This window comes from Phalacrocorax carbo, chromosome 5 (genome assembly GCF_963921805.1).
Source record: "Phalacrocorax carbo chromosome 5, bPhaCar2.1, whole genome shotgun sequence".
Taxonomy (NCBI): domain Eukaryota; kingdom Metazoa; phylum Chordata; class Aves; order Suliformes; family Phalacrocoracidae; genus Phalacrocorax; species Phalacrocorax carbo.
The window spans coordinates 65095567-65122709 of NC_087517.1; the positions used below are offsets into that span (position 1 = coordinate 65095567).

Sequence of the window (27143 nt, forward strand, 5' to 3'; positions counted from 1 at the left end):
ACGAAAATACTTGGAAGGAAAAAGGAAGCTTTCAAGGATTATTAATTCTTTGCCTTATTTCAGACAACTAAGCCTACCGGTAAAAAGAGAAGAGAAATGTGTTTACTCATATGAGGCAGTTGATCTGATAGGGAGAGGCAGTTGCAGAGCCAAACTCGCCCTACGTGCTATCTAACCTCCAGGAGATCTGGGCTGCAGATCAGACCCATTAGTCAGTCCATAACCCTGGTGAAGCCTCCTGTAGAAGGTAAAAAAGTCAGACAAGACTGTAGCAATACTTACTAATCCTTAGCCTGTATTAGGGTGGTTTTTTTCAGGTTGAGTTCATGACTTGGAAACCCCATTTCTAACCTACGTAAGCCAATGCTAGTACACACCAGGTCACCAATGTTTTCAGCGGCTCTGGGCTTTTGTGTGTCCTGCAGCGGGGACTGGAGCTCTGCACAGTTGAAAGGCATCAAGAGAAGAGCAACACTGAGATGGATGCCAGAGCTTCCCCGCTTTTAGAGACAGTTACTGCCTAACATGGCTTTCTTCTGCCTGCTGGGGAGGCAGCAGCAGATGTGGATGGTGCTTTGAACATCTGCATGGGTGTCTGGTGCAGCACCTGAGCCTGTCTGTGTGCAACGAGCTGCTGGGGAGGTGTCTGCTTGTTTTGGCTGCAGGGGTGATGCTGGTACTGCTCTTCTCAGCTCTGAGGTGCTGGTGGGTAAGAGGCCGGGGACACAGGCAAAAGTGGTCCTGGGCATGCAGGGGAGCTGAACTTGGAAGAAGGCGCCTTGGGAGCTTTGAAGTCAAGCAGTGGGATGGGCACATTGTGAGTCTGGGCACCCGCCTGTATAGGCAGAAGTGGGGAGGTTGTTAACTGAAGCTCTGGAGTGAGGTGCTGAAGGTCGCTGGTGGATCCAGCTCTGGATGACACCTTGCAGTCTGTCCCCTGGTGTGTGTTTCCTGCGACTCCTTATGTGCGGGGCTGCGCCACTCTGGGTGCTGGGCTGCAGCCCTCTGGGCACCGCATAGATAAAGTCATATTTCTAACCACGGACTCAGGGTTGCCGTGTTAGGTCCTGGGCTGTTTGACTTTAGATCTCACTACCAGACTAGGAGGATAACTTTGCTGTTAATGCAGCAGGTACGACCAAAACCGACCTGAAGAGCTTGGCTCCGCAACGGAAACTGCAACCTTCATCATACGGTGATTTGGTTGACTCCTTCCAACTGTAGGTTTCTTGAGATATTAATGGCTGAGTTTGCCTGCAGCAGGGTAATGGAGTTTCTCAACCCAAACACATCTGGATTGCTGAGACTGGGGCTTTCCCTGGAGCTGCTAGGTGGAGGTCCTGTCTCATCAGCTGCAGCTAACACTGAGGAGGCTACCTCAGTATAGGGGAAATGAAACAAAATGGCTACTCAGACCTTGGCATATGATTCAAGTGGTACATAATATTAATGGGAGTCTTGTCCACTGGCACTAGGTGGGCGGCTTTGGGTTTGCCCCACACAGGGGAAGTCTAATGGCACTTTTTTTTTTTTTTTTGTCTAATATGCTGGTCCCAGGACCTGCTCTGATGAAAGAGAATACTTTCAGTGCTGTGGGTGTCCTTCCCATCAGCCAAAATAGGCTGCTCTGCTGCATTTTTCAGGAGGACAAAAAAACCCCAAAACTACTGAATGTATGTATATTTCTAAATGACTATAGGGTTTTCTTTCTTTAGCTATTTTTAAGCATTTTCCTATGAGGTCATCAACAGCACTTCTAATTCATGATTTCTACATGAAATCTAGATATTAGAGGCTTGTCCTGGGCTGGGCAGCCTTGGTTTCCCTGTGGGGTAAGGGAGTGCTCCTGCTGCAGGAATAAGCTGCTGGGAGCTGTGGCTTCTTGCTGGTCATCCCTGTCAGCAAGTGATTCTGTGAGGAGCTGTTGGTGCTAATTTGGTCAAAAATCATAGTGTTGTGATTAAACCAATCCTTATCCCTTCCTGACTTGAGCCTCTGCTGTTTCTGGGCTCCCTCCACAGTACGCAGCAATGATAACGGTAGGGAGACCAATCGTTAGGAGGATCCTAGACCAGAAACCCAGCTGACCGCAAAAAGAGATGTGCAGGACAACCGCTCCTAACGTGCAGCCCTCTGGGAATGCTCCGGTTGTCATTAGTTACCCCAAAGTAATTTTGCAAACCCTCTGGCTTAAACCTGCCCTTGCAATGGCAGCTGATGCTGGGAGACTCACCCACCTGCAGAAGGCAGGACCCTGTGAGCACCTCGGGAGGTGCGTTGCTGCCCGCACACCTGGGCAGCTGCCTGGACAACCCCTCACCCCCCGTGGTGTCGGCTCTAAGGCTCTGTGGATGATGCGTACATTGGCAGCCAGGATAAATCATCCCTTCCCCAGTAAATGGAAAACCTGAAGGGAAAACAACAAATCTGTCCTAAACTTTGCTTGGTGCTCTGGCTCCCTGAGGCATCCTGGGTCAGTCTGCGAGGCTACCACTGGCAAGCCAGCGGACAGTGAAGGTTTCCCCCCCTTCCATGAACTGCTTTGAACAGTAATGCAGAAAATGTCAGGGAGGATCGCTCAGCTGGGAACGTTAGTATTAAGTGGAAAACTTTCAGGGGGCTTTTCAGCTCCTTGGCACAGTAATGTGATAAATCATCCGTAAAGTGCTTTTCCAGCAGATGTGGCTGTACAATGTGTGATGCATCTGACAGCAACCATCTGTCTGGGCTGCAGCAGCAACGTGGTCTGGTTTTTCCTATCATATTGGTTTACCTTACTCATCTGATGGAGATGAAATTTCCCTGAACCTTGGCTGCTGTGCTTCCCAGATGAGCAGCCTCTGTCCTGTACACCGTAGAGGGATGGTGAGCAGACCGAGGGCTGCTGGGGCCGGGTCGCCGCTCTGCTGCTGAAAGAGCCACTGGCCGGGGCTGGCACACAGCTTCCAGCCTTGGGGGGATTTGGGGATCCAACCTTAGTTATGAGAATTTAAATTGGCTTGACTTGAATTGGGTTGTGGGTTGCATCCAAAAAAGCAATAGGTCTTACTGTCTTCCTCCAGCTGGGCTAAAGCTGTAATCCCACCAGCCATACTTATTCTCACTGGACCTTAGTGGACCTGTCACGAAATGCTGATCTCATTACGTTTTCACAAATTTAATCTAAATTCCCCAGCTGAACACCTGATACCCAAGGCCCCAGTTTAACCGCGGGCATAGTCCTCCACATTAGCTTTTGGCCTTCACTTAGTTCCCATACAAAGAAGATGGCTTTGTGCTTCAGCTGATGTTTGTAGCACTGCTGCTATGAGGCTGCAAATATTGAGACCAGGGAAAGAAATTCAAACAACCAAGTGGAAATCTGCCAGGCTGGTTAAATCCCACAGGGTAGGAAAGGAGCGGGGGTAGCCAGAAGCAGACTCTGAAGTATGTGCTGTTACCCCTCTGCTGCATCTTCTTATTCAAAAAGAATTAATCTGACTGGAAAAGCCCCGAAAGACAGAAGTAAATCCTTAGCTCTGGAGACGAAGTGCACTAGAGCAGACAATATTTTGCCTTCTGACTGATGGTTCTGTTAGCTTTGATAGCTACTCGTTATGAAAAAACTATTAAATTATGCTTTTAAAATTAGTAACGATGGAAATAATGGCAATGGATAAAAAAAAAGCAGGTAGTGCATAAAGTGTATAACTTATAACAATATCCAGAGTTAAAGAATCTGGCAGGTTGCATGCCTCTGGGCAAAGGCACGATGTTGTGAGTGCAGGGGAGTGATGAACTCAAGGAGCAGCTGCAAATACAACACACAAAGCTGCCTCCGTTTCCTTGCAGGGCATGCCTGTAAGAGAACCGCTGCCACGTGGCATTGGGGAAATGCGAAAGGATGAGAAAAGACTCTTTCTAAGTCTTAGCAGTTGCCAAAAAAGATCACGTGATCTGGCTGTGTAGCATTTGCTTTTCTTGGCAATCTTGTAGAGGAGCCAAGAAAACGAATGGGTAGGGTTTTCCTCCTGCCTACCCTGGTCTAGCGTGTTTACTCGTCAGAGTGAAAACGAAGATGCAACTTAATTGGGAGCAGGGTATTGAAGGCAGCAAGGGACTGGAGGCAGGTATGGACGTGGGTGGTTAGAAGCGAGAGTGCTGTGTCCTGCTGATTTCCAGACGTGCTGTTATCCAGCAGTTATCCAGCTCCTCCGTCACAAGTAGCGTTTCAAAGGTATGCTACCGCGGAGCATGCTGCAGCAGCCTGCTCCGTGCCCGCTTCCTTTCAAGGGCATTATATAGCCCTTAGCACATTTTTATAACAACATTCCTCTTTAAATAAATAAATAAAGCAGGCCAATATTTCAGAAATTGAGTATGACATACTCTGAAAATTGCTGTATCTTCTCCATGTCCATTGCACTGTGATCTTTGCTGTTTTGAATGCTTCAAAAAATAACTTGAAAGAGATGTGTGGCTCGATTATTGCCAACATGAGTAGTTATTGATCTAAATGGCTGCTTGGAAAGAAAGGACCATAGAGAAACCACGGTCTGTTATCCACATGTTTAGACCTCCTGTCTCATTTTGCTCGAGCTAATGGGGAAAGACATGTATCATGGCATGGCAACAAAGAAAATCCTTTGCCTGCTTTCAAGTTATTGGGAACTTTTACATATTAAAGAAAAGTCATTAAAAATACATAAAACATTTTACTTTAAATGCTAACTAAACCAGCTTATATCTTACAAAACACCCTAAAAGCAGCTCCTAATCCTTTGGTTGACCAGATGTCCTTGACACAATGCAAAGCGGCCTTGGGGCTGCTCTGAATTGCTGTCGTTCTGTTAAAGATCCTTTTAAGTAGCCTGGGAAGAGAGTAGCTCACTGGTTGCTCCAGTCACTCTTACTGTTCCCCAGCTCTGTCCTGCAGGAGGTGTTGCAGGCGGCTGGGAGATGTGCCTCTCCCCTCCCTCATGCTCCCAGGAGGGATCTTCTGCCCACACCTTGGTCCGGCACTAGGGGGAAAAGGGTGGCTGCAAAATGCCCTCACTTTCTCCTCTTAGCTCTCATCCCATGTCTGCTACTGCGATTGGTTTCAGCCAGAAACACCCCATGTAGCTGCCATGTCTATGCTTTAGTTAGTTTGATACTGCTTTGGCTGTTCCCTAGAGGTCCTGTAGCTCGTTCCCTGGCTTTGACAATTTCCTTTTCTAGACTTGAATCAGGTGTTATGTGGATAAATGGGTTTCTTATGAGCAGTTGTGATTTACTTTTCTTATTATTTTGGTGTTGGATGGATTTTGTTTGTTGGTTTGGTTTTATTTTTTGTTCAAAGGGGAGGTGCATTTTTGTGCTGCTTCTCCATCTCGGCCTTCACTGGTTTTTTGACACTACTGGACTGGCGTAACAGGGTGGGGAGCTCTGTCGCTACAAGTTTAAAATGTGTGTATAAAATACATTTGTTATGTGAGCTTTTACCAAAGGCGATTTCAAATTTCCAGCATGAAACTTTCAAACACGGACTTGCCCTAAACTGACAGTTAGCTTTATGAATGTGCAGATTAGAAAAAAAACTCATTTGCCTTAGGGAGAATTTGAGACAAGACCACTAAGTACTTTCTCTGATTTGTGTCAGAGAAAAACACAGTACAGAGTAAATACATATTTTTCCAGGAGTAATATATTGCACATGTGATTAAAGGCTGCATTTAACTTGCTGTGAATTTACAGAAGTGTGAATTTTAAGCAGCAGTATGTGCTCTATACTCTGTCAACTTGTACAAATAACTTAGAAGCTGAAGGTATTTCAGACTAAGGAAGAATCGGTCACAAAGTGATCATTATTTTAATGAGTATAACTACTTCTCTAGCTTAGAGTAGAAATGAGTACAGCAAATAAACCTGAAATACTGATGGAGTTTGAGCCTAATTGCTGAGTGTGTTTTTGCATAGAAGTACGTGAAAAGCATTAGGGAGCAGCCTGCGTTTCCCACCGCTGCAGAATGGAGTCTGTTGGCTCTAATGTTCTCTCATCTTTTACCCCACCATCACCAGCAGGAGCTCTGTTTAAAAGATGCTGGCATGATGTGACCCCATGACAGCAGCCACATCTGTTCCAGGCCTTCCTGTCGGAGACGTGCGAGCCGTACGCCCTGCGGTGTGTTAGACAAGACCTGTATATGAGAGTAAGCTGTTCGGAGTGAGCCTTCTTGACCTTATCGTAGGCAGTACAGACCAAATATGAAACAGGACGGTATCTGCTTTAATGCCTCTGGGCAACATGACTCTGTGTGTGTGTATATCTATACACATACATAACATTTTAGATATATCTGGGCATATATATATATAGTAATATATTTCAACTTGTGAAGCTGGGCAGTTTTCTTCCCACAAAAGGTATTTGGAAATCTCTCTGGATTCTGGTTTACTGTCCACCTAGCTAAAAGAAGTTGACACGTGCTTGGGTCACAACAACCCCGTGCAACGCTACAGGCTTGGGGAAAAGTGGCTGGAAAGCTGCCTGGTGGAGAAGGCCCTGCGGGTGCTGGTCAACAGCTGGCTGAACATGAGCCAGCATGTGCCCAGGTGGCCGAGAAGGCCAACGGCATCCTGGCTTGTATCAGGCCAGCAGGAGCAGGGCAGGGATGGGGCCCCTGTACTGGGCACTGGTGAGGCTGTACCTCAAATATTTTGTTCAGTTTTGGGCCCCTCACTACAAGAAGGACATTGAGGTGCTGGAGCGCGTCCAGAGAAGGGCAACGAAGCTGGTGAAGGGTCTGCTGCTCTCCAGACATGTCTTATGAGGAAAGGTTGAGGGAACTAGGATTGTTTAGCCTGGAGAAGAGGAGGCTGACGGGAGACCTTATCGCTCTCTACAACTCCCTGAAAGGAGGCTGTAGCGAGGTAGGGGTTGGTCTCCTCTTCCAGGTCACTAGCGACAGGATGAGAGGAAACGGCCTCAAGCTGCATCAGGGGAGGTTTAGACTGGATGTTAGGAAGAATTTCTTTACTGAAAGAGTGGTCAGGCATTGGAACCAGCTGCCCAGAGAGGTGGGGGAGTCGCCATCTCTGGGGGTGTTTAAAACACTTGTAGATGTGGGACTTCAGGGCATGGTTTAGGAGACATAGTGGTGTTGGGTTGATGGTTGGACTTGATGATCTTAGAGGTCTTTTCCGACCTTAACGATTCTATGACTACCAGCTGGAGAGTTGATATACCGTGAACAGCACAAAGGTAACACGACGTTATAGCTTCTGAACTACAAAGAGCTAAGTGAAATCATGTCCATTAGCACCCTCTGGATACAGCCCAAAGCTTCTTCCAAGTTGTCCTGCAAACACCTATTGCCAGCTAATTTTTCATGCCGCTGTGAGATGGTAGAGGCAGTTGGGCCTAGCAGTCTCTGAAGGCTGGGGTACCAGTGCTGGGTGACCTGCACACGTCAGTATCGCAGGCAGCTCAGAGCTAGATGTATCTGAAAGCTTTGCAATATCATTCTTTGGTGTGGATTTGGAGGTGAAGGGGAAATAAACCCATCTTGGGCTTCCTCCGTTATTTAGCCTGACCAGGTACCAGTATAGTCATCAGGAGATCTACTTTGCAGATAGTTACAGAAATACTCTCTTTCCCCAGTATAACTATAGTAATATGTAAATGTGTTTAAAATTAAAATTTGTGATATAGATAGTAGCTGGATCCTAGAAGTTGAGCAGAGGGTTGGCAGCCAGAAACACAGGTTGTGATTGTGCATCAGGTTTGGGTGGGTAGTCTGACCCTTTCCCAGTTAAGTGGAATATCACGCCATAGTTCATGGAGGTGTTGCAGGGACTAGATTTTATTTGGCAGGAACTTCACATTTCCACTGATGAATAGATTTTATCATTATTTGTACTCTATTCTGCATGACATACTTTATTGAATATATAGTAGCTTGAATTATGTTTATATATAATACTAAAGGATTTATATGCTGCAAAATGCATACAAGCAGTTATTGTGCTGTTGGGAACTTGGAGCCACAGCACCCACCCGTCTTGTCTGCGTATGTGGCATACGCCTGCGGTCTGCAAAGCTGCCTGTTTTTTAACTATTATTATTATGTTATTTGACATTGACACTACGTATTTTGGGGAAATGTGTATAGTTCAAGGAGGTGTAGTTATGTAAAGTACAACAAATCTCTGGCATAAAGTACGACCTTCAGGGGTCTCTTGTGTGAATTTTTACTAGGGCATACTTCACTGACCAAAATTAGATCCATTGAGAGCCTTGATTACATTTTTTTTGTTTGTTATGTTTTCCCCGCAGCTGTTCAAAGTTATGGGTTTAGTTGTATTTTAACTATATGTTAAGTATATGGGACAAACCTGAACGGACCCAGGTTTAATCATATTCACAATTATTTGTAAATAACAATAATGACTTCATATCTGCATGCAAGACATTATGCATGAGACTAGATATGAGCCCAGAGCAGTAATCAGTTCCATAATAGCTTTTAATAAAAAGGAATTTAAATAAAAGGTTTTAGAAAAGTACAGAATAAAAGGAGAAAATCTCTTCCCTATTAACCATTTTATAAATCCCAAGATATCTTGTTTTAAAGTTATAAATAGCAATCTTCACTAAATTGTTATATGAAAAATATCACAGTTAAAGCACAGTACTGCTGGCGTCTTACAAAATATACTTATTAACCTTTCCTCATCTTCTCCCCCTTTTATAGGAAAGGCAAAAATTCTTTCTTCATGTTTCCAAAATTAATTATTAAAGGAGGCACTGAGGAATCAAATTACCACTAAAAGCCAGTTTTGTTACACTATGTCTTTATGCCAAAATTTTGATAAAAACATTTCACTACTTACGAACGAGGAAGGGATTCGAAGCATGCTATGCTAGGTCATGACCAAATCCTAATTTAGTTTTGTTGGATTATTCATCTGAGATGCCTTCTGACTGTAAATGATGAGTAGAAGCTATGGAAGTGTTTGCAAGCTTATGTTAGGCTTTTACTTATATTGGGTGGGGTTCTTTTTTGTATCAACAAATTTAATTCTACAGCTATTTAATTCTGTAGTTCTACTCTTTTAGCCTACCAGGAAGAGATTAGGCTTTATTAGAGTTTCAGGGAATAGTTCGAAAATGAACAGTTGAACGGAGCATACCTGAGGGTGGAGGCGTGGTTATTTTGCCAGGCTCTCAGCACGGGTGAGAGAGCATCCTGGTAACTCTGCAGCTATAAGGACTGTGAAGAATAAACTCAGTGGACATATTGTTGGGTATAAACCCATGTATTTTAAAATTATTTCTCTTTCAATTTGGCATCTGAATATAGGGAAAAAACACTACTTTGGCTGCAGTAATTTTTACGCAGCATGATCTCTCTTCAGAATGCAACCTAGAGGAAAAATATCCTGCTGACCAAGTCTATCGGTGGCATGCTCTTGTATTTGGTGTATCAAAAAGGGATCTGAGTTCAGTCACCACTTCTCTGTCAAGTTTGGAGTCAATAACCACCTCGTGCTTTGTGATTTCTAGCTGCAAAGTGGCATCGGCATTCCTTTTCTTGACTTTACTCAAAAGTCCATCTGCCCTGCAGATCTTAATTACATCTCTGCACAGCATCTGATGGGATTTCTGACCCCATCTGCCACCTCTGCACTGAGATTTATTTCTATTCCTAATGCAGAGTAAAATAAATATGACACATTCTGTGGTAGTTTATGGACTTAGAAATAGAGTAGAAGTTATTTGTGGCTGTGTTAGTCATCACATGTACAGTGGGATATACACAATACAGCATCTGCTGAATGAGACCTTATATTAAAGTGGAGTTCTACCTAGAAAGGTGTGTATATAAAAACAACTGCTGCAGTCGTTGCTTATTTTGATAATGAATGTGAGTTATGATTTACGCAATAAAGAATGCTTCTCTGAAAGTAGAGGAAGGTGTTGTTCATAACAAATCTTTAGTAAGTAATACTCATAAGCTCTTTTTTGATGGTCCCTTCCAAGCTTTCTAGGGAGGGCAGGTATATTTGTAGACAAAAATTAAGGCATTTTGATACCCAGTCAGCCCAGTAAAGTGATAATGTTTCCAGCCATTTTGTGCACTGATTTTAAAAAAGGAAATAAACTGAAAGATGTAACAATGCATTTTATAGATTCAAAGACCAGGACACAGATAAACCTTAAATTGTTATGAACAACAGGTTTCTTATCTAACGGAACTCAAGAATATATTTGTGATGTTAGTTTTTGAAAAGAAAACTTAATTTTTAATTTTTTTTTTTTTAGGTTAGACAATCTAGTTTTTGCTCGTGCTAGTTAGAAGAAAGCTCAGTCCCTATTCAGGATGTTCTTCCTGAGGAGCCGGAGCCTTGACATGACCACATCCCAGTCTGCATAGGCACCTTCCAGGTGACGAGTCACTTCTGATCCTGACTGGTAGCTTTGGCGACCATGAAGCACACGCCAGTTATCAAACGTCACTATGTCCCCTATAAAGACATTGCACAAAGTTTAATATTCAGTATGTTATAGCTGATTCCTTCAAACAGATAACCTGGAGGTAGATCTATATTAACAGTTAGGGATCAATAATGTCAAGTGGCTCAGCTGGAGATACACAGCAATGACACAGTAATTTTAATTTAGCTGGTTGTTCCCAACCAGAGAGGGCAGGTTCCTTTTGACCTCTGCTTCTTTTCTTGTATAGCCAGGAGTTAAAAAGCAGAGTGGTAGGGGAGTCCCTGCTGAGAAAGGCAGGTCTTGAGGTGAAAGACACCTACAGCAAATCCACAGGAAGGATAAAAAAATCCACTAGGACGATTTTTTACTTGATCAGTCTGATACTACGTGTACTGTACACATCCTGCATTACTATCCCCATTATAAGAATTTTATGAGGACACAGTCAAGCCATTGAAAACTAGGAAATCACATATTTAAGGCTAGCGTGCAATTGTATTTTTTCTCCCTTGCGTGCCACCGTTAGGATAAATCTCTAATTAAATAATGTTATAGTCTCTCTTTCCTTCTCCCCCTCCCCTCTACCACCATTTTGGAGTGTTAATTGATGGAATGGATGGTACTAATGTAATGTGAGGTACTTTGGTTTACCATTTATTATGTGATTTTATAAAATATTTTATTGCATGTTCCCAATAGAGGGAGATTAATTTCCACGTAGATGTTTTAAAGACACTAGCATCATAGTACAGGAGGCAGTCAGATATACTAATGAATTTACTTTTGTAACACCTCTTGAGAGATGAGGGACTATTCATATCTTTGTTTTATAGCCAGGGAATGAAAGAACAGAGATTATGGCCAAAGTAATTAAATATATGCCAGACTGACTTTTGAAGAGTAAAGGGCATTTTTGCAGCATGTTTTATGTTCCAAACACAGCCCTGTACAACTCTAGCTGAAGTTTAGAGCACGTAGCACTTCTGCAAATCTGCCTCCAGATGTCTTGCATAGGCCACCCAGACACAGCAGCACAGCAGCAGCGGCCTTTGGCAATTCGTCCAGCATTACACTGGCATTTGGTGTCTAAGCAAAGACGATAACTCAATTCCCCATGGTCCTATTCAGCTTCCTTCATCGCTATGCACATTAAGGATCTGTATCATCTCCTAGATGTTCTGCGACTCCTGCAGCCGTTGGGAAGGTGCTCCACTAACAACTTCAAGTGTCATAAAGACAGACTTGTACTTTGGCTTAACGTCCGTACTCTGCATCAAATGAAGCAGAGGAGGAAGTATGTGATTGTGCATCGTTTAATGAACAGACACTGCACGGGGATGGCACAGCAGTCTTGCGCCTGATATTTCCCGTCTGTGCTGCTATTGAAATGACAAGTTACAATTTCCTATATGGTATGGATTTTTGATGTAGTTTAAAAGTACATTGGACTAATCAATAGATAGACTCTGTCCCCCTCCTGCCTTTCTTTTTTTATCCTTTATAGTGTAACAATGGCAAAAGAAATCTATGAAAGGAATGTAAGGATGCAGTATGAAATAAAGTACCAGTGCTAACAATGCTCAAGTGTTTTGACTGTTAGGAAGAACATGTGAAAAATCATTGTGAGGAGAAGCAACTTACTGACCTGGTTTCAGCTTGTAAGCAAACTTGTGCTCTGCGCTGTTTAATAAATCATCAAATTCCTTTAGAGCTGCATAAAATGGCCTCACTTTCTCAGCTGGTATGTCAAACACTGTGTCTCTTGTTGCATTATTATAATTGATGCGAACTGCTTGGCCTCTGGAATCCACGCTATGAAACAGAGAAGGAAAGGAAAAGGAATGTATTATGTTGTTACTGAAACATTTTAAGATGGTTAAACAGCAACCGTCTTTGGTTGAACTCGCCTTCTGGAATTTCAGAATGTTTCTGTAGTGAAATTCAGATTGTTATTGGGTTGGATTTTTATAATTTTGCCTAAGTAGGAAAAGGAATAATCAGGAAGAAAGTGTAGACACTTGAATTCCTCAAACATCTGCATTCTATACATTTTAATTATAGAATTGTAAACTCTTTAAATTCAGAGGAGATTATGATCATTTGCATTTTTATAATATATAGTTCTTAATCTAAATGCTTCAAATTATGGCTTCTTTTTGGTACAGATACAGATACACATCGGCTGGAATTAGTAACAGACCCAGCTGCTGTTAGCCTGTCTGTACCTAGGAACTGCTCTAATTACCACCACTTCTTGCCGGTGTGTGGCAAAACCAAACGAGGAAAACTATGCTGTGGTGGTACAAAGCAAAAATACCCCACGAAATAAAACAAAACAAAAGAAACCCAATAACTACAGACCAAGTTAAACCAGTGTTTCCCCACAAGGTGGCAGGAGGCGACCTTCTCCCGCTAACGCATAATCCACCGTGCAACAGGGATTTTATTTTTTGATGTTGTTGAAACTACTCACTCTATAATTCTTTGTTTACATTGCACAGCAAAATCGCAGTAGTCCACCCCAACATCTGTATAGTCCACAGCAGTAGAGGACAGGATCTGATGGGCTTGAGGATTTTGTTCCTTCAGCTTGTTGGATACGTGAAATCCGTCTACAACTACACTTTCACCTCCTGCAGCTGTTTGCTTTATACAGTGGAGAAACTGAACCTGGAATGAATTAGCATCTCATTATGAGAAGAATATGTTTGCATATTTAACGGTTCATTAGTATCAGTTCCCTCATATCTGTGGTTCTGTTTCTTTGGGGGTTTTTTTTTTGGGGTGTGTGTGTTTTGTTTTTGTTCCCCACCCCAGCAAAAGACTGAGTTCCCATTACTGCAGCTTCACAGCACTCTGCCACCGCTATCACACAGGCAGAAAATTAAAGTAGCATGTTCATAAATCCATCCCATTTGGGATACCTTCTAATGCCTGCAACCTGTGAGTCAACCGCAAAGCTCTGGTCTCCCTTCTTTCCTTTGAGTCACTCTTTGTGGCACTCATATAATTTTAAATGCATTGCAGTCTTATCTCACCAAGGAGGATTATCCTTCTCTTGCAGAAACAAAACCTACTGTGAATTATCTGCTTACAGAGGGGAAAAGGTGACTCTTGTAGAAGGCAACAGGCCCAGCATCTCTATTATAAAGTAGGGTTAACATAGTTGCGTTTCACTTCACAGTGAAATTGCCAAAGCGTAAGATGGAGCAGAAAGTCTAACCCAGGCTCTCAGTTGCACCAGCATAAATCTGAGCTGCTGACACAGGCAGTAAACTCCCCGTGGCATTAGAGAGCCCAGCACCACACAAAGTGTAACCGTTCGTCTCGGCCAAACCACACAAAATACGTGTCACAGCAATGGTAACGGTGTTCACCTTTCCCTTCCGTGACAGTGACTCATTTCTGAGATGACTAGGAGAAAAAGCAAAAAAACCCAGGAGGAGAGAGAGGAGCGGAGAACAGGGTTTGCCCCAGAATCTCCTCGCCGGCTGGACCCACAGACCTTGATGATGGTCATGAAGGGGGAAACTGAAGTCTATTAATTAAGACCTACTCCATCCTTGCTCCACGTTAATGAACATCATCTAAATGATTTTTAATAGGTGATGTTAGCGTGAAGTGTTTGGCACTTGTTTTTGGATAAATCACATTGGTTTTTTGTTTAATTATAGAAACAACAGATACTCCACAACATGAGAAGGGGAATTGTAGGAATGAAGCTTATAGATGCAAACTTTCCCAGTGTTATCTTTGTTCCTTTGTAACTGTTCCTATTATTTTTCAGTTCTCTGGTGAATTATGTGGATTAGGCTTTGATAGGACAGGGACTAGGTGAAAATGTATTTCTGGTAGTTGTCCAGCTTTACAAAATGCCCCCTTTTTTGTCTAATTATGAAAGGGCAAATAAGGGTCTAATTTCAAACGATTTATAGAAAACAGAATATAACATCTTGATCATATTTCTTCTAACATCTCCTCCCCCTGAGGTGAACAGATGTGTCCTAAGAAGTCACAACTTGACTACAGCATGTCGGCACCCAACTTCTTTGACATAATGAAAGTAGTGTCAACAGCATATGTAGGGCCCTAATGCTTTCTCATATGGGAATATTCTCAGTACATTGTGAGTTTCCATTTAAAAATGATGACATACATAACGGGCTTGTTATGCAGAACTTAGATCATAATGTAAGTACGGCGTACCCATGTGCATATAGATTGTTATATGCAGATTAATGTATTGTTATTTTTACATTGCTCTTCTTAAGACAAAATTCAGAGTCACTGAATGCTAACCATGTTTCACGCTATAGGAATGTTTCCCTTTCCCCTTTTGTGCTGTGAAAAAGTCAGTAGATTCACCTTACCCCAGGTGGATGCTGCAGAACAGGGTAATCGGTGTGAAAACATAGTTTTGCGGTTGTGTAAGCCACATTGTTAGCATCTGCTTTGTCTTGCACTTGCCAAGTCGGTCTTCATAATGAAAGGGAAAAGAGAAAACATATTAAAACAGCCAGCCAGCATGCCAGACAGTACACATTGAAACTGTGAAATCACAGTACAAAAGACTCATTCTGTCTTTGAACATTACAATATTGTAAAATTATAAGGAAATAATGATTTAGGAGTGTCCCCCCACCCTAGCAAAGAAGGCTTATTTCAGCAGTCCTAGGTTCAAACTCAAGTGTTCCAAAGGACCTCTGGCCCCAGTGTAGGATCTAGAAGAACGATGGCTTTCCAGCGGCGGCACTTTGCTGAATGCAAAGATCAGTTGAAGACACTAGCCAAGAGGTATCTGCTACGATAAATCATCATCTTATTACTGAGTTTTCAGAAATATGAGAGTGGAAGTTGGCCCATTTCTTTTTATCAACCTTCCATTTTTCCCTGCCAGGTGGAGCACATTATCAATGAAATATGAAATTGTTAAAGGGTATGTAACTTTCCCTAAAAATTATTTTTAAAGCTTTATGATCTTAAAAAATATAGAGTACTCTTTGCAGGGGGATCTCTCCTGTAACTTGAAGACTTGCTGCTAAAGGAAAATGTCTTGATGAAAGACTTCTTCCCTTTCTCTGATCCTCTTGCAGAGAACTACCCCCATTTCTTTTGTTACACAGTTTGTCTTGAAATTTTACAAAGTTCAGTAAGAAAGTTTACTGACAACAAAACAAAGTCTTAGCTGTATGACACAGAGATGAATACATTGTGCTGCAGCACATCCAGAATCTGTTCGAGTGACACACCACGCAGGAGAATTTAAGACCAAGAACTAGAGGTTTTGTTTGTACAGAGCTCACGTGATTGAAGACAGTCCTCAGCAGAAGCATGCTATAGATCCAAACGTTTGTCTGGAAAAGTGTAGGTCACCATACATAGTCCATGTAATCACAGGAGCATAAGTGATTTAAAAGAAAATATGAAACTCATTTTCCCTTGTGAAATACTATAGACCAAATATATTATGTTTCAGATGGTTTGCATCTAGCATTACTTCTTAATAATGGTTTAAAAAGAAAATAGGCTAAGGAACATGCAGACCAAAATGATTTATATATAGTACACTAACACTTTTGTTCTAGGAGTGGTATTTAGTATAGAAACTATGCAAAATGCTAAAACCTAAATTTATAAAATTGCCTGAGGGAAAACCCCCTTGAATATTTGCAAATGTGTTCAACTGCCTGGGAGAAATAATTTTATTATTTGGTACAGCACATACTCATCAGTACATGACTTCAGTACTCAAGTATGATAATGTCAACCACACTTCCATAGTTTCCAATTTTACAGCCAAAAAATAGCCCGTTATATCATCCTTGTCATTAGTATTGAAGGTAGCTAGGTTCACTAGATCTTTAATTTAAAAGGCTCCAGTGTCACTTGATAGTTCTAAAACAATAACACATTTTAATTGTCTCATTTATATGCAATGTACACAACTGCCAGAATGGAGGTACTTTATAAAATCCTTGTAAGGTTTTGCAAAAGCGGTCGTGCTTTCACGGTGATACGCTTTGCGAGGGGAGCTGGTCCCCGGGAGCTTCCCTTCCACGCGAGGAGCTTCGGTCAAAGCTTGTTACTGACTTAAAGTCAGCAATGCGAATACAGAGCTCAGCACTGGATGTGAAAAAAAAATCAACCTTACTTTCTCAAAGTCTCCTCTGAGCTGAACTATCAGCTCGGTCATAGGGAGAGCACATGAGAAGTAAAGGAAGAAAATGTGGGTAGTGTCAGAGGACTCTTGGCCCTCCGGGAGAGCAAAGAGGAGTGGAATCATTTATGGTTAGTAATTAGGGTCAGATTTCAGCATCAGTTGCTCAGGCTGTCTGACAGAGGAGGAAATTTGGCACCAGGCAGGTGTAGCAATTTTTTGCATTAAGCGGCAACGTGGGCTTAGCCTCCCTGGGCAGAAAACGAGCCTGTCTGTTGCATCCTCGCTCTTGCAAAACCGCTGCACTAGGAACTGAAGCCACACCTGAATCATCTTGTCTTGCCCTTCATTAAAAATCTAGGCCTCATTCACAAGACGCTTGGGACTGGTGTCCTCCTCTTGCAGCTGAAGCCCTCTGGGAGGTGCAGAGGGCTTGGCTGCTTCAGTGGGAGTGCTGGGGCCCCGCAAGAAGCCCCTCCTGCCACCCCAAGCCCTGGACAAGGCTTCAGAACAGGGGAGGAGCACGTCTAGGGCATGAGCAGTTGGAGAAATGAATTGTGGTATGACTGGAGACCTTGTTAGTGGAGTTGTGCGCCTGAGAAGTAAAGAAAAACGTTAATCTAAAAGTGTAGAACCCCTTGATGTTGTTACATGGCTGCGAGAGAGAATGTTTCCACTTTTACAGTAATGACATTTTAGGTAGCATTTACCAAACAGACAACTAGACAAGAAAAAAGGCTTTTGTTTTGCCATGTGCCAGGGTTATAGTCATTGCTGTTATATTTCAGTTAAAAATTCAAGGCCCTGTTGAGGTAATGTTTTATTTGGCAAGCCTGTCAATTCCAAATTTATCCTGTTATTTATAATATTTGGTAGGCCTTGTATTTGGCTGCTAGTGAAATAGCAGGGGCATTACCCAAAGTTATTATTTTATTACAGTTGTAAATGCCACCTCAGAATTGGATGCCAGTAAGAAATGAACTTCTGTTTTAGAGGTGAAGAGATGGACTATAAAATGCTGCTCTAAGTCTATGTTAAGACTGAAAACTTGACGGATTTTCTGCTTCTGTAAGAAATATGTAAGAGCAACAAGACCAGGCACTACAGTAACTATAGCTGAAAATGAAACAGGTTAAACTAGGAGGAAAGGTACTACAGGGAAAGAAAGAAGTCTTTTCTTCTCCATAATATTTTGAGGCGGGTTAAATAACTTTTTTCCTTTTGAAACACTTAGCCCCCCCCCCCAAATATCCAAAAATAAGCCAAAGCCATTGAAGTCTTTTTCAAGACCTCAGGTGATGAATTACACATTTAACAAACACTGGGTTATGAAACTGTTTGAGTACAGTTCTCTAACTATCTTCTGATATGCTTAGCATGTTACACTTCACACACATCTGTATTAAAACATTTGAAACTAGTTTTGTGACAGCGTTTAAAAAATACTTTATGGATGGTTTCTTAAACCATTACACATAATAATAACTGAAAGTTTCTGCACAATCCTGCTTGTATTTTCCTGTATTTGAGAAACACCCACTCACCTCCACCCCCCCCTTTTTTTTTTTTTTTTAAGAGGCTCTTAAGGAAAAAAACTTGGTCTGCAGAATAATTTTTTAAAAATTTCAAAGCATTAATCATTAACATCACCAGTAAGGCGATGACAGCAGCTGAACATTAAGATGTCAGGGTGCAACATGTGCGCACGTGCACAGAGAAGGGGACTTGGTTGACAGTCGTGCAGGAAAATGGAAAGCAACGCTTTTAAGCGGTATTTTGCAACCCAACTTTCTGTTTACTGCCTTTGTAATTAAAGAAACTCCTCTTAAACCGAAGAAAAAGAAAGAACTCCTCCTTACAATGCATTGAGAAGACAGTGCTCACAAGCAGTGTCTCAAACCATACAGAGGTCTGTAAGCCACACACAGGCAAACAGGTGATGCTTTTGTAAAATATTTCCTATAGACTACATCCAGTGCCAGAACTCCTCAAAGGCAGGCAGTATCCTTCATCTTGTACACCTCCTTGGCAGGATAAGTGGGCTCTACAGTTCTGGAAGCTTACCTTTGCATTACTATGAGTGCTGTGTTTGAATAGGTAAGCCTTTACTGTATAGCCTTAACACAGGCATCCTTACGGTGCATCTTGGAGGCAGCTAAACAGTGTCTGATCTCTGAACTGGAGAAACGAAAGCACGCTCGCCCCAAATCAGCTCACGGAGTCTGGCTCTGAACTCCAGAGCAGGCTGCCTTTGGGCGTACAATTACTTTCTCTCCTTGCAAGCTGGCAGCATATTCTGAAAAAAGAAAAGTGTGTTCAGCAGTTTTGGTTCTCCCCCCCCATAAAGTCTTGGCTCTGCTAATATGCACATTGTACCAGACACATCCTACCCCTTTTATAACTCTGCCTTCCCTTTAGCACTGGAGCACACAGGCTTTTTCTCCCTCCAGCGCTGGACATTGGTCTGTACGTAGCTTGTTGACCTCACCCTGTGGCAGAGCTGGTTTTTGTTACTTGAAATCCAGACTAGTCTGCAAAACTGGTCTTTGGATCTCAGGCTCTCTTTGACATTAAGCTCTTCAGATTTTAATTTAATATTGCAAATTCAACCTAATCATACACAGAAACATAATGAGCAACTGTCAAATGACCTAGAGTAAATCCAACCATGGTGGCTCAATTGGGATGATAAAAACCAGGCTTCAAGACTTTCAAATACTAAAACTGTGGTTCAAAAGCAAGAAAACCCCAAACCCTCAACTAAACAAAGTATTCTGACTAAGTATGTTTTCTTTTAAATGCAGCATTCTTAGTCAATCGTAAGATTTTCATAACATTGAAACCCTCTTTCTGCAGCTTAATTAATACATGAATTAGCAAATAGGTTTTGAAAAAGCAAGGAGACTTACAGGCTTTTATTGTTCCTTTACTGTGAAGCCTAATACTTAAGGAAACAAAAATAAGGTTTAATCAACATCAATAGTAAATATGATTTAAACAGTGAACAGAGCTCTAACCTTTACTTGCTTAATGGTGTGAACCAAGGTCACATTTCAACCTTGATCTTGTATGGAACATTAAAAGGTGAGAGGTTCTTTGCAGGATGTATTAAAACACTTTAAAATCCATATCTCAAAGACTCAGAACTCATCCTGACAAATTACTTTTATTGAAACCATCTTTAAAAAGAGTAAACATTAATTTAAGCTAACTTCAAACAAGATGAAGCATTTAACAATCATTACTGTTTATAATCATATTAGGGAAGAGTCAGTGAGGGGCAAGACTAACTTTTAATTGGAAAAAGACCCCAACATTCTGACAACACAACTGATAAATGACAGGTCTCCCTAGGGCAGTCTGAATAACTTGTTACCTGAACTTAGACACGGAAAGCATATCCTCACAGTTAGTGCACATTTATACAGTAAGGGACTTTTCAGTCTCTCTTAAATATAGCAGAGTTATCACAATCTGGATGTTTCAAACAGTTGGCAGTAATTTTAAACAGCACGGATGATGAAGAGCTGAGGCAGAGTACCAGGCAGAATGGTAGATTTCCTTTGTATCTTACAATGCCGCTGAGTTAATTATCAAAAACATTTGTATGCCTCAGTGAAAAACATGTTACAGGGCTCAGCAGATGGACAATAGGTGAAACACAGCAGGCTGCCATGTCAAGAATGTTAGTCTAGAAGAATTAAAGATGATTTCTAGTTTTAGGATCTAGGAACTTGTTCTAGACCCAGTTCCTCATCGCTGAAACTTAGGAAAGCAACTAAAGGTTCTGTTGTAACCTAAGCACAAATCCATGGTACAGGTTGAGGGGGTTGTGTGGTTCCCCCTCCCCCATCGTTTTGGTTTTTGTTGTTCTCCCCACCCCAGTATTTTGGAGATATATTTTTTTTAGTGATATGCTTTAACAAAGAACCAATATTTTGTGTTGTTATCTGTGGCTTGCTATATTTGTTCCTAACTCAAAATGATTGTGCAGCTGTCTGGATACAAACAGAACGAATGTTTCATCCTTCAGATACCCTGGAGAGCTGGGAAACACCCTCAGATATGATCAGGGTTGGATACCCCTAAGAATCTCCTAGTATCTGTTAAGTAGGATCATGTCAAAACAGAAATATAAAGCAATACTATTTTCATAATAATGCAAGTTTCGAACTGAGACTGTAGGAGGCTGCCAAAATAAAAGTACTTGACATTGAGAATGCTTTTAACGGTAGAAAATGTTTTGTAGTGCTGGAGGAGGCTTCTGAGTCGACCAGGGGGATCTGCTCCCTTTTATTTCAGTAGGATTAACCTGACTGAATCCCAGTGAACTTTGAAAACTGCCTTTCCTTCTGGCACAGTAAGCAGAAAGAGGAAACCACACCTCAGTGAAAGTACGTTATCTTAACTACCCTAGTACATTTATACACTACTCCCTTTAAAGCTTTACAAATATTTATCATGGCTGCTGGGACTGACAAAAACTCATAATATTCATGGCATTTTAAGGCAGTTATTCTCTCCATCCCTTCTTTCTGGAAAACAATAGAAGAAGGAAAAAAAAAAAGAATGACAACATTCTCACAGGCTGTTCTATATGCTGAGTTCTAGAGGATTCCTTGAGCCAGTTTTCCTGATTTGAAGCATGGGGAAAGTCTCTGCACAAACAGGTTGACTTTCAACATAAATGAACCAAAAATGGAGGATGGACATGGGATCAAAAGCAACTTATACACTGCTAGAAGTTGCCAGTATATCACAATAGCTATTTCTCTGCCTCTTAGAAATTGTTCACTAAATCTCAAAGCCAGCCACATCAATGACATCTTTCTCCATAGCTAGTGATGGAAAAACACTTGCAAAATGAAAGTGTAACAGAAGTATCAATAAGCGTCATAGCATGAAGAAGGGACCTTTTGTTCACCTTCCTCCCCTTCACCTCACAATTAATACTCTGAGTTAACGTATTTCTCTGGTATCGCAGAGCTGCTTTTACCGTCGTCATCTGCATTGCATATTCCAGCAGGGTGTTCATATGTGCCTTCACACAGGAGTGTTAAGGAGCAGAAAATCTTTCCTTCTGATTTGCAGTCTTGAGGGAATGTGGTCTTTCTGGCCAAGGTTGGATTCCTTCCCCCCACCCCCACCCCCCTTTTTTTTTTTTTTTTTTTTTTTTAGAGAAAGGAAGAGACAGTGGTTATTGTCCACATAGTTTGTTTGCTTATTCTCCTAACTAAAGGTCAACCTGAGTGAAGGAGATCTAGTGCCGTAATTTTTACTATCTTTTATTTCATGATGGGGAAGAAGAGAGCTTTTCAGATGGGAAGCCCTGAATATTCTGGTTTTGGTGGCTTTTCAGGCACCAATCACAACTATATTTAAGTGTTACTATCTATTTTTGTCTTTTTTTTTTTTAAGACTAAATACACATCCAAGTAATAGGTTTTTTGGATATACGTTGTAAAAAATTATACCAACATCTGGAGGTGAGGAACAGGGCAATATGTTAGCTAATAACACTGCTCCTTTACTTGGCTAGATGGAGGTCACAGACTCAGCTCAGCAAGACATGAGCTACCATCATAATTTGTTTACTTGCCTAGTAGGTGCTTGAGGGAGGTAGAGGTTCAGTTTACCACCTCTTGGCATCAAAGGGATGATTTACAAGTTCAGGCTTGCACTCCTGCAGGCTGAGCCCTTATTTTTGCAAAAAACCCAGCTTTTTAAAAAAATGCTTGCTGGGACTGGTGGTAGCTTTCCAGCAGACTCAGCTGAAAGCAGGGAGATGAGTGCTCTGCCCATCTCAGTGATGTGAAACGCAGTAACTTCATCTAAGTCTTACCTATTTCCATGACTCAAAAATCAGGCTAAGAAAAAGTTTCAGTACAGATAACTTGCTCTATTAGGGAGGGGGCTGGATTAGGGATTTTTGATTTGTCTGTGGCATAGATAAGCATGGCTATCTTGTGGTTATTTTTAATTTGGCATTATCTATTTTGAGGCATCTTTCCTTCTCTCAGCAATTCACATTATAGTTGCTGCTCTTTGTGTACCCTGCCTCTGATAGCAGAGCAATCTTCTCATACAGAACATTAAGTGAGATCACGTTTTATAACATGCAGAGAAGAAAAATATTCACCTTGTTTTAATAAATTAATTCAACAAAAGAGGTCCAGCAAGCTGAAGTGAAATACGTTACAGGTGATTACGTAGCCAGCAAAGCAAGGATATTAAAAACCAAACTCACCCATAGAAAGTGAGACGCAGGAACCCAATCCTGTGGCCAAGTTTAACCAACTCTCCCTGCCTAGTAGCAGCTCCTGTTAGCAGCACGATTCCTACTTTCTTTAGGGTGCACAGCCACTTGTACATACTTTCGTCATTGTACATGATGTCTTCAAAAGGTATTTCAGGAAGCTGGAGGTCTGATCCCCAGTACTGGCGTTCTGAAGGGGAAGAAACAGAGAAACAAGTGCTTTGCCGTTTATCGCATCAAAGCTCAGGACATCGTCGAAGTATGAAGTTAATGGGATTTCTATGCATTTGTGAATACACCATCAATCCTGCAGTCAACCACCTGGAACTGGGTCCCTGAATTTGCACGGAAAACAAGCAATCTGTAAGATCAAATTCAACAAAACATCGCAGTTAAAAAATTTTAAATCAGAAGTTGAACAGAAGACTACTTGAAAGAGATATTTTTTTGTTAACAGTACATCAGAAATGTGCATGTTCCTTTTTCTGTCTGTGCTGGTGAACCACAAGAGTGAAAATGTGAAACTGAGACTACTTTGAAAGTTTCTCATTAGGGTAAAATAGCATGGAGCACCCCGAGATCTCCCTCAGAGGTATTTTTTTATGGATAGATAATAATGATAAGATTATATTCCTGATGAAGGAACAGGAGAAGACATACATCAATATAACACGTTAGAAGCAGAGTAACTACATCAATTGCATAAGTGACCAATCAATTTTCTTTTGTAGATTTGTCTTCATGAAATCGTATCCGGTTAAGTTAAATTCTGCAGGATGGTGCAATTCCTTGTCTTTTCTTCTGCAGATGCTTTTGTGAGCATTTGTCTGATTTCAGGAAGATGCAAACGAGCGCCCAAGGCACTAACAAATCCAAGCACTGCCAGGAGGTAAAGAAAATGCTGGAAAGATTGAGTGATGAGCCAGAAGTTACGTCATGCCTATTCTTAAACAAAATTGATTATAAGAGCATATGACCATAGAAGAGTGTTAGAACTGCTATACCATAACCAGACATTTGCTTGCTGAATAGACCTTGTGCAGCCATTTGGTAGAGGCAGGTAGAGACTTGCAGGCAGAATGGAAAGGGCTTTTGAGCCTGGCTTTCCTTCAGACCTTTTGCTGCTCCCCTCTTCTTTCTTTTTGTCCCCTCAAACCAGCAGCAGCTGCACAGTGCATCATCCAAAGCTTTCAAATGAAATGCTGCTTAGCCTCATCCCTTTGTGTGTTTACAGCTGTGCAAATACTGTTAAACCTGTACCTTTCTCTAACAGTATATCTATACTTGTATCTGCAGATGGGGATTTTTAATGCATGACCAATTCTTATTACTATTTTCTCGTACCCCAGCTCTTACAATGGTTATTGGCTTTGATTTAGGATAGGTTTTGAGATTTTTCAAAAGCATTATTAAAGCATTTGAGTTAGAGAGTTACCAAGTAGGTGTCACCTAATATAGAGAGAAGAAATAAAACTAAAATACCAGGTCGTAACTAGAAAACAAAAAAATTTCTCTGAACTGTGTTGTTTTCTGAGGAAAACATGTACTCTGGTGTCAGCAATGTGGCCTTATTTGTAAAAATACTCTACAGAAGAGACAAGCATAAACATACAGCAACAAAATAAAGTAATAATTAGGTATGATCATGAAATCTAGGCAAATTTTCCACATTATGAAGGGTTACACAATCTAAATCTGCTCTTCCAACATGAGTAAGTTCTAAAAATTATGCCTACAGTATTCTGCATTCAACAAAATGGTACACGCTTAAAATTTTGATCTGGATTACAGTGCTGGAGTCTGCACCTGGAAAAGGAAAGGCTTGTTACACATCCAGCCAGGCAGACAGACACGAAGCCCCCAGGCACGCCGTGGGAAGGCACAGTAACTGCTCACAGCGTAAGTCCTACTCTGCCTACTTTAAGTGCCAGGATACATCCCTCACCTGCTTAGGCTTCCCCAGGGGAAAACACACAACTCCTCTAGCACTGATCTTGGCATCTAGTCACCATTGAAGGTAAGGTGATGCTTTAGCCACAACTTCAACTACTGTAGCCAAGGTCTTAGGGCAAAGCCCTTGGTTGTCCCCTCTGATCTCCAGGAGCACATGCTGACTGTAACCCCTGGTGTGTCACTGCAGGTCGCTTGGGTGCACTCTGGCAACCAAACCCAGCGTCCTCTGAGCTGCTGCACTAGAGGCAGAGAGGACAGCTCCCACCAGGCACTCAGCCGGGGCTAGCTAGCCCTGTCTTCCCAGCAAGTATTTTTGCTCTGCTTTGCTAAAACCCCTGTGTCTGTGCATTCTGGCTGCCCCTAATCAGGTTCTGGTCCTTGAGTTATTTATTATTTCTTGCTTTTATTTTATTTCTTGGTTTATTTTGTGTCCTTTTTCCAGTGCACCTCCTTTCTTCTCCATGAGGCAACCTTAGATTTGGAAACCTTGACTTGAATAGAGGTGTCAAGACTGGGATTTTCTCTCTCATAAGAGTTTGAGTACAAAGGTAAGAAGGAATTCTTATCACTGGGTCTAATTAAGAGTAGGTTGTCTTAGCCTGTGTTGGAGGCACTCTCAAATCCAGTGAGAGCCATAGGAATAGCCCAAATGTTTACAGAGGTAGGCAGTCCCTTCACATGGACCTAAAAAATAGCTTTTCCTTTCCTGCCTCCTTTCTGTCCTAGGACAGAAGTCCCATGCCTCTGCTTCATTCCTCCTGATTTCAGGCAGCTTTCTCCTTTCTGCAGGTGAGATGCAGACACACAGAGACGAAGAATTTAGAACTTGGCTCTCATGCCTCTTCATTATCAGGACTTTGGATGGCTCATGGTAAATGGTAAGGGAACGTGCCCACGCTCACCCAAGGGTGACCCACGTCCTGCGACTCCCCTGAGGAGTTCAGAAGTGCAGCCAGGAGAGAAGTGCAGGCAACCTGTTCCCCCAGCCCAGGCCTTGGCAGCTCCTGGGACACTTACAGAGGTGTTCGGGCTCTGGCCCGGAGAGGAGGTGTGTTACACAGGAGAGCAGGTTGACGGTGCTGCTGGAGCCCTTCTTTTTGGGGAGGGTTCAGGGAAAGACAACAGCTGCTCTCCAATTCTTGTGGTCCACAAGAGCAGATGGCAGCTAACAGGGGAAAGCCTGTCCCATTATTCTTCTTTGAGGACACACATAACTGAAGGAAGTCTTGGGAACCTGCTGGAGGGAAGCTTCTCTACTCTTTTCCGAGGGCATACGTGTCTAGAGTAAGTGCTGGCAACCTCCCCAGGATGATATTTTCTCAATGTTTTCCCTCGGGTAAACCCATAGTCCTTCAGGAGGACCCCAACAGTGACATTCACCACCACAGCTGAACGGCCACCCACCGCAGAGCAAGGTAGCCAAAGTGGTGGCCTGTTGCATACAAAAAAGTAGAAGCAAGGTAAGCAAGATGTAAGACTTGCCTCAAACACAGGCATAAGGACGCTAAGATAATGTAACCAGTGACTGTGCGTAAGCATTTTATAGCACGGTATAAGTTCTAAAGCAAACTCAGCAATCAGCATTTTATGAAATAGCTAAGGAAAAACATACACAAAGTAAATAAGTACAAAGAAAAAGACAACTGCACATGTGAAATATGGGAAACAAGTACAAGAAGTAAAGTGAGAAAGAGATTAAAAGAAAAACCTACATGTATGGCAGGTAGAGAAGATAACTGGCAAAGCCAAAGTAACCCTACAGGGCAACAGGAAACACACCGGGGAAAAAACCCCAAATAAGTCCTGTCTGCAGAAATGAAACAACACAGTCAAGAAGAGATGTGCTGTCCCTCATCCTTTCAAAGGAAGGAGAAGAAGAAAACACCAACAAATAATGAGAAAAAAAAAACAAGGTAAAAAAAACCAGTATCCTACTCCAGGTCTGCCTTCCTTCACCAAAAAGTGCTCTTTCCCCCTCACCTTAAAAGCTGTACAAACCACAACACCGACTCCAGGGCCAAACTGGGAACCCCAGCATCCCAGCTCTCTGCTGTTTTATGCTCGTGGCCAATTTAGGTCAAGCTTGTTAAAGACTAATTGTTTACCCATGTGTTGATGGTGATTAATCCTTGGCAATGTGGGCTCTTAATGAATGTCAATCTAGACCATTGTTTTGAAGTTTCAAACCGTGCTGGTGGCTTTTAAACATATCCCAAACTCTGTAAGTGCTTTAGGTGAGGGTATGTATAGACAGACGTACACAGAGATTCAGTTGTACGAGACAGGGACGACAGAGCTGGAGCTCTTTCATCTTTCTG

General features: G+C 42.0%; 1 protein-coding gene and 1 long non-coding RNA gene across 5 annotated transcripts in view; both read right to left on the reverse strand.

Moving 5' to 3' along the window:
• Positions 1 to 8468: 8468 nt before the first annotated feature.
• Positions 8469 to 27143, reverse strand: part of BBOX1 (gamma-butyrobetaine hydroxylase 1) — a 38635-nt gene continuing 19960 nt past the window's right edge. For all 4 annotated transcript variants that reach the window (XM_064452839.1, XM_064452837.1, XM_064452836.1 and 1 more), the window contains 5 exons: positions 22864 to 23062; positions 14830 to 14935; positions 12933 to 13129; positions 12105 to 12271; positions 8469 to 10488 (listed from right to left, as the gene is read on the reverse strand). In XM_064452839.1, coding sequence (XP_064308909.1) covers positions 10328 to 10488; positions 12105 to 12271; positions 12933 to 13129; positions 14830 to 14935; positions 22864 to 23062 — 830 coding nt within the window. In that variant the 3' untranslated portion in view covers positions 8469 to 10327. The remainder of the gene's footprint in view (positions 10489 to 12104; positions 12272 to 12932; positions 13130 to 14829; positions 14936 to 22863; positions 23063 to 27143) is intronic.
• LOC135313517 (uncharacterized) lies at positions 15302 to 22857 on the reverse strand. The gene is made up of 2 exons (XR_010373156.1): positions 19526 to 22857; positions 15302 to 18912 (listed from the first exon to the last, which is right to left on the reverse strand). It is a non-coding gene; the product is annotated as an uncharacterized LOC135313517 (long non-coding RNA).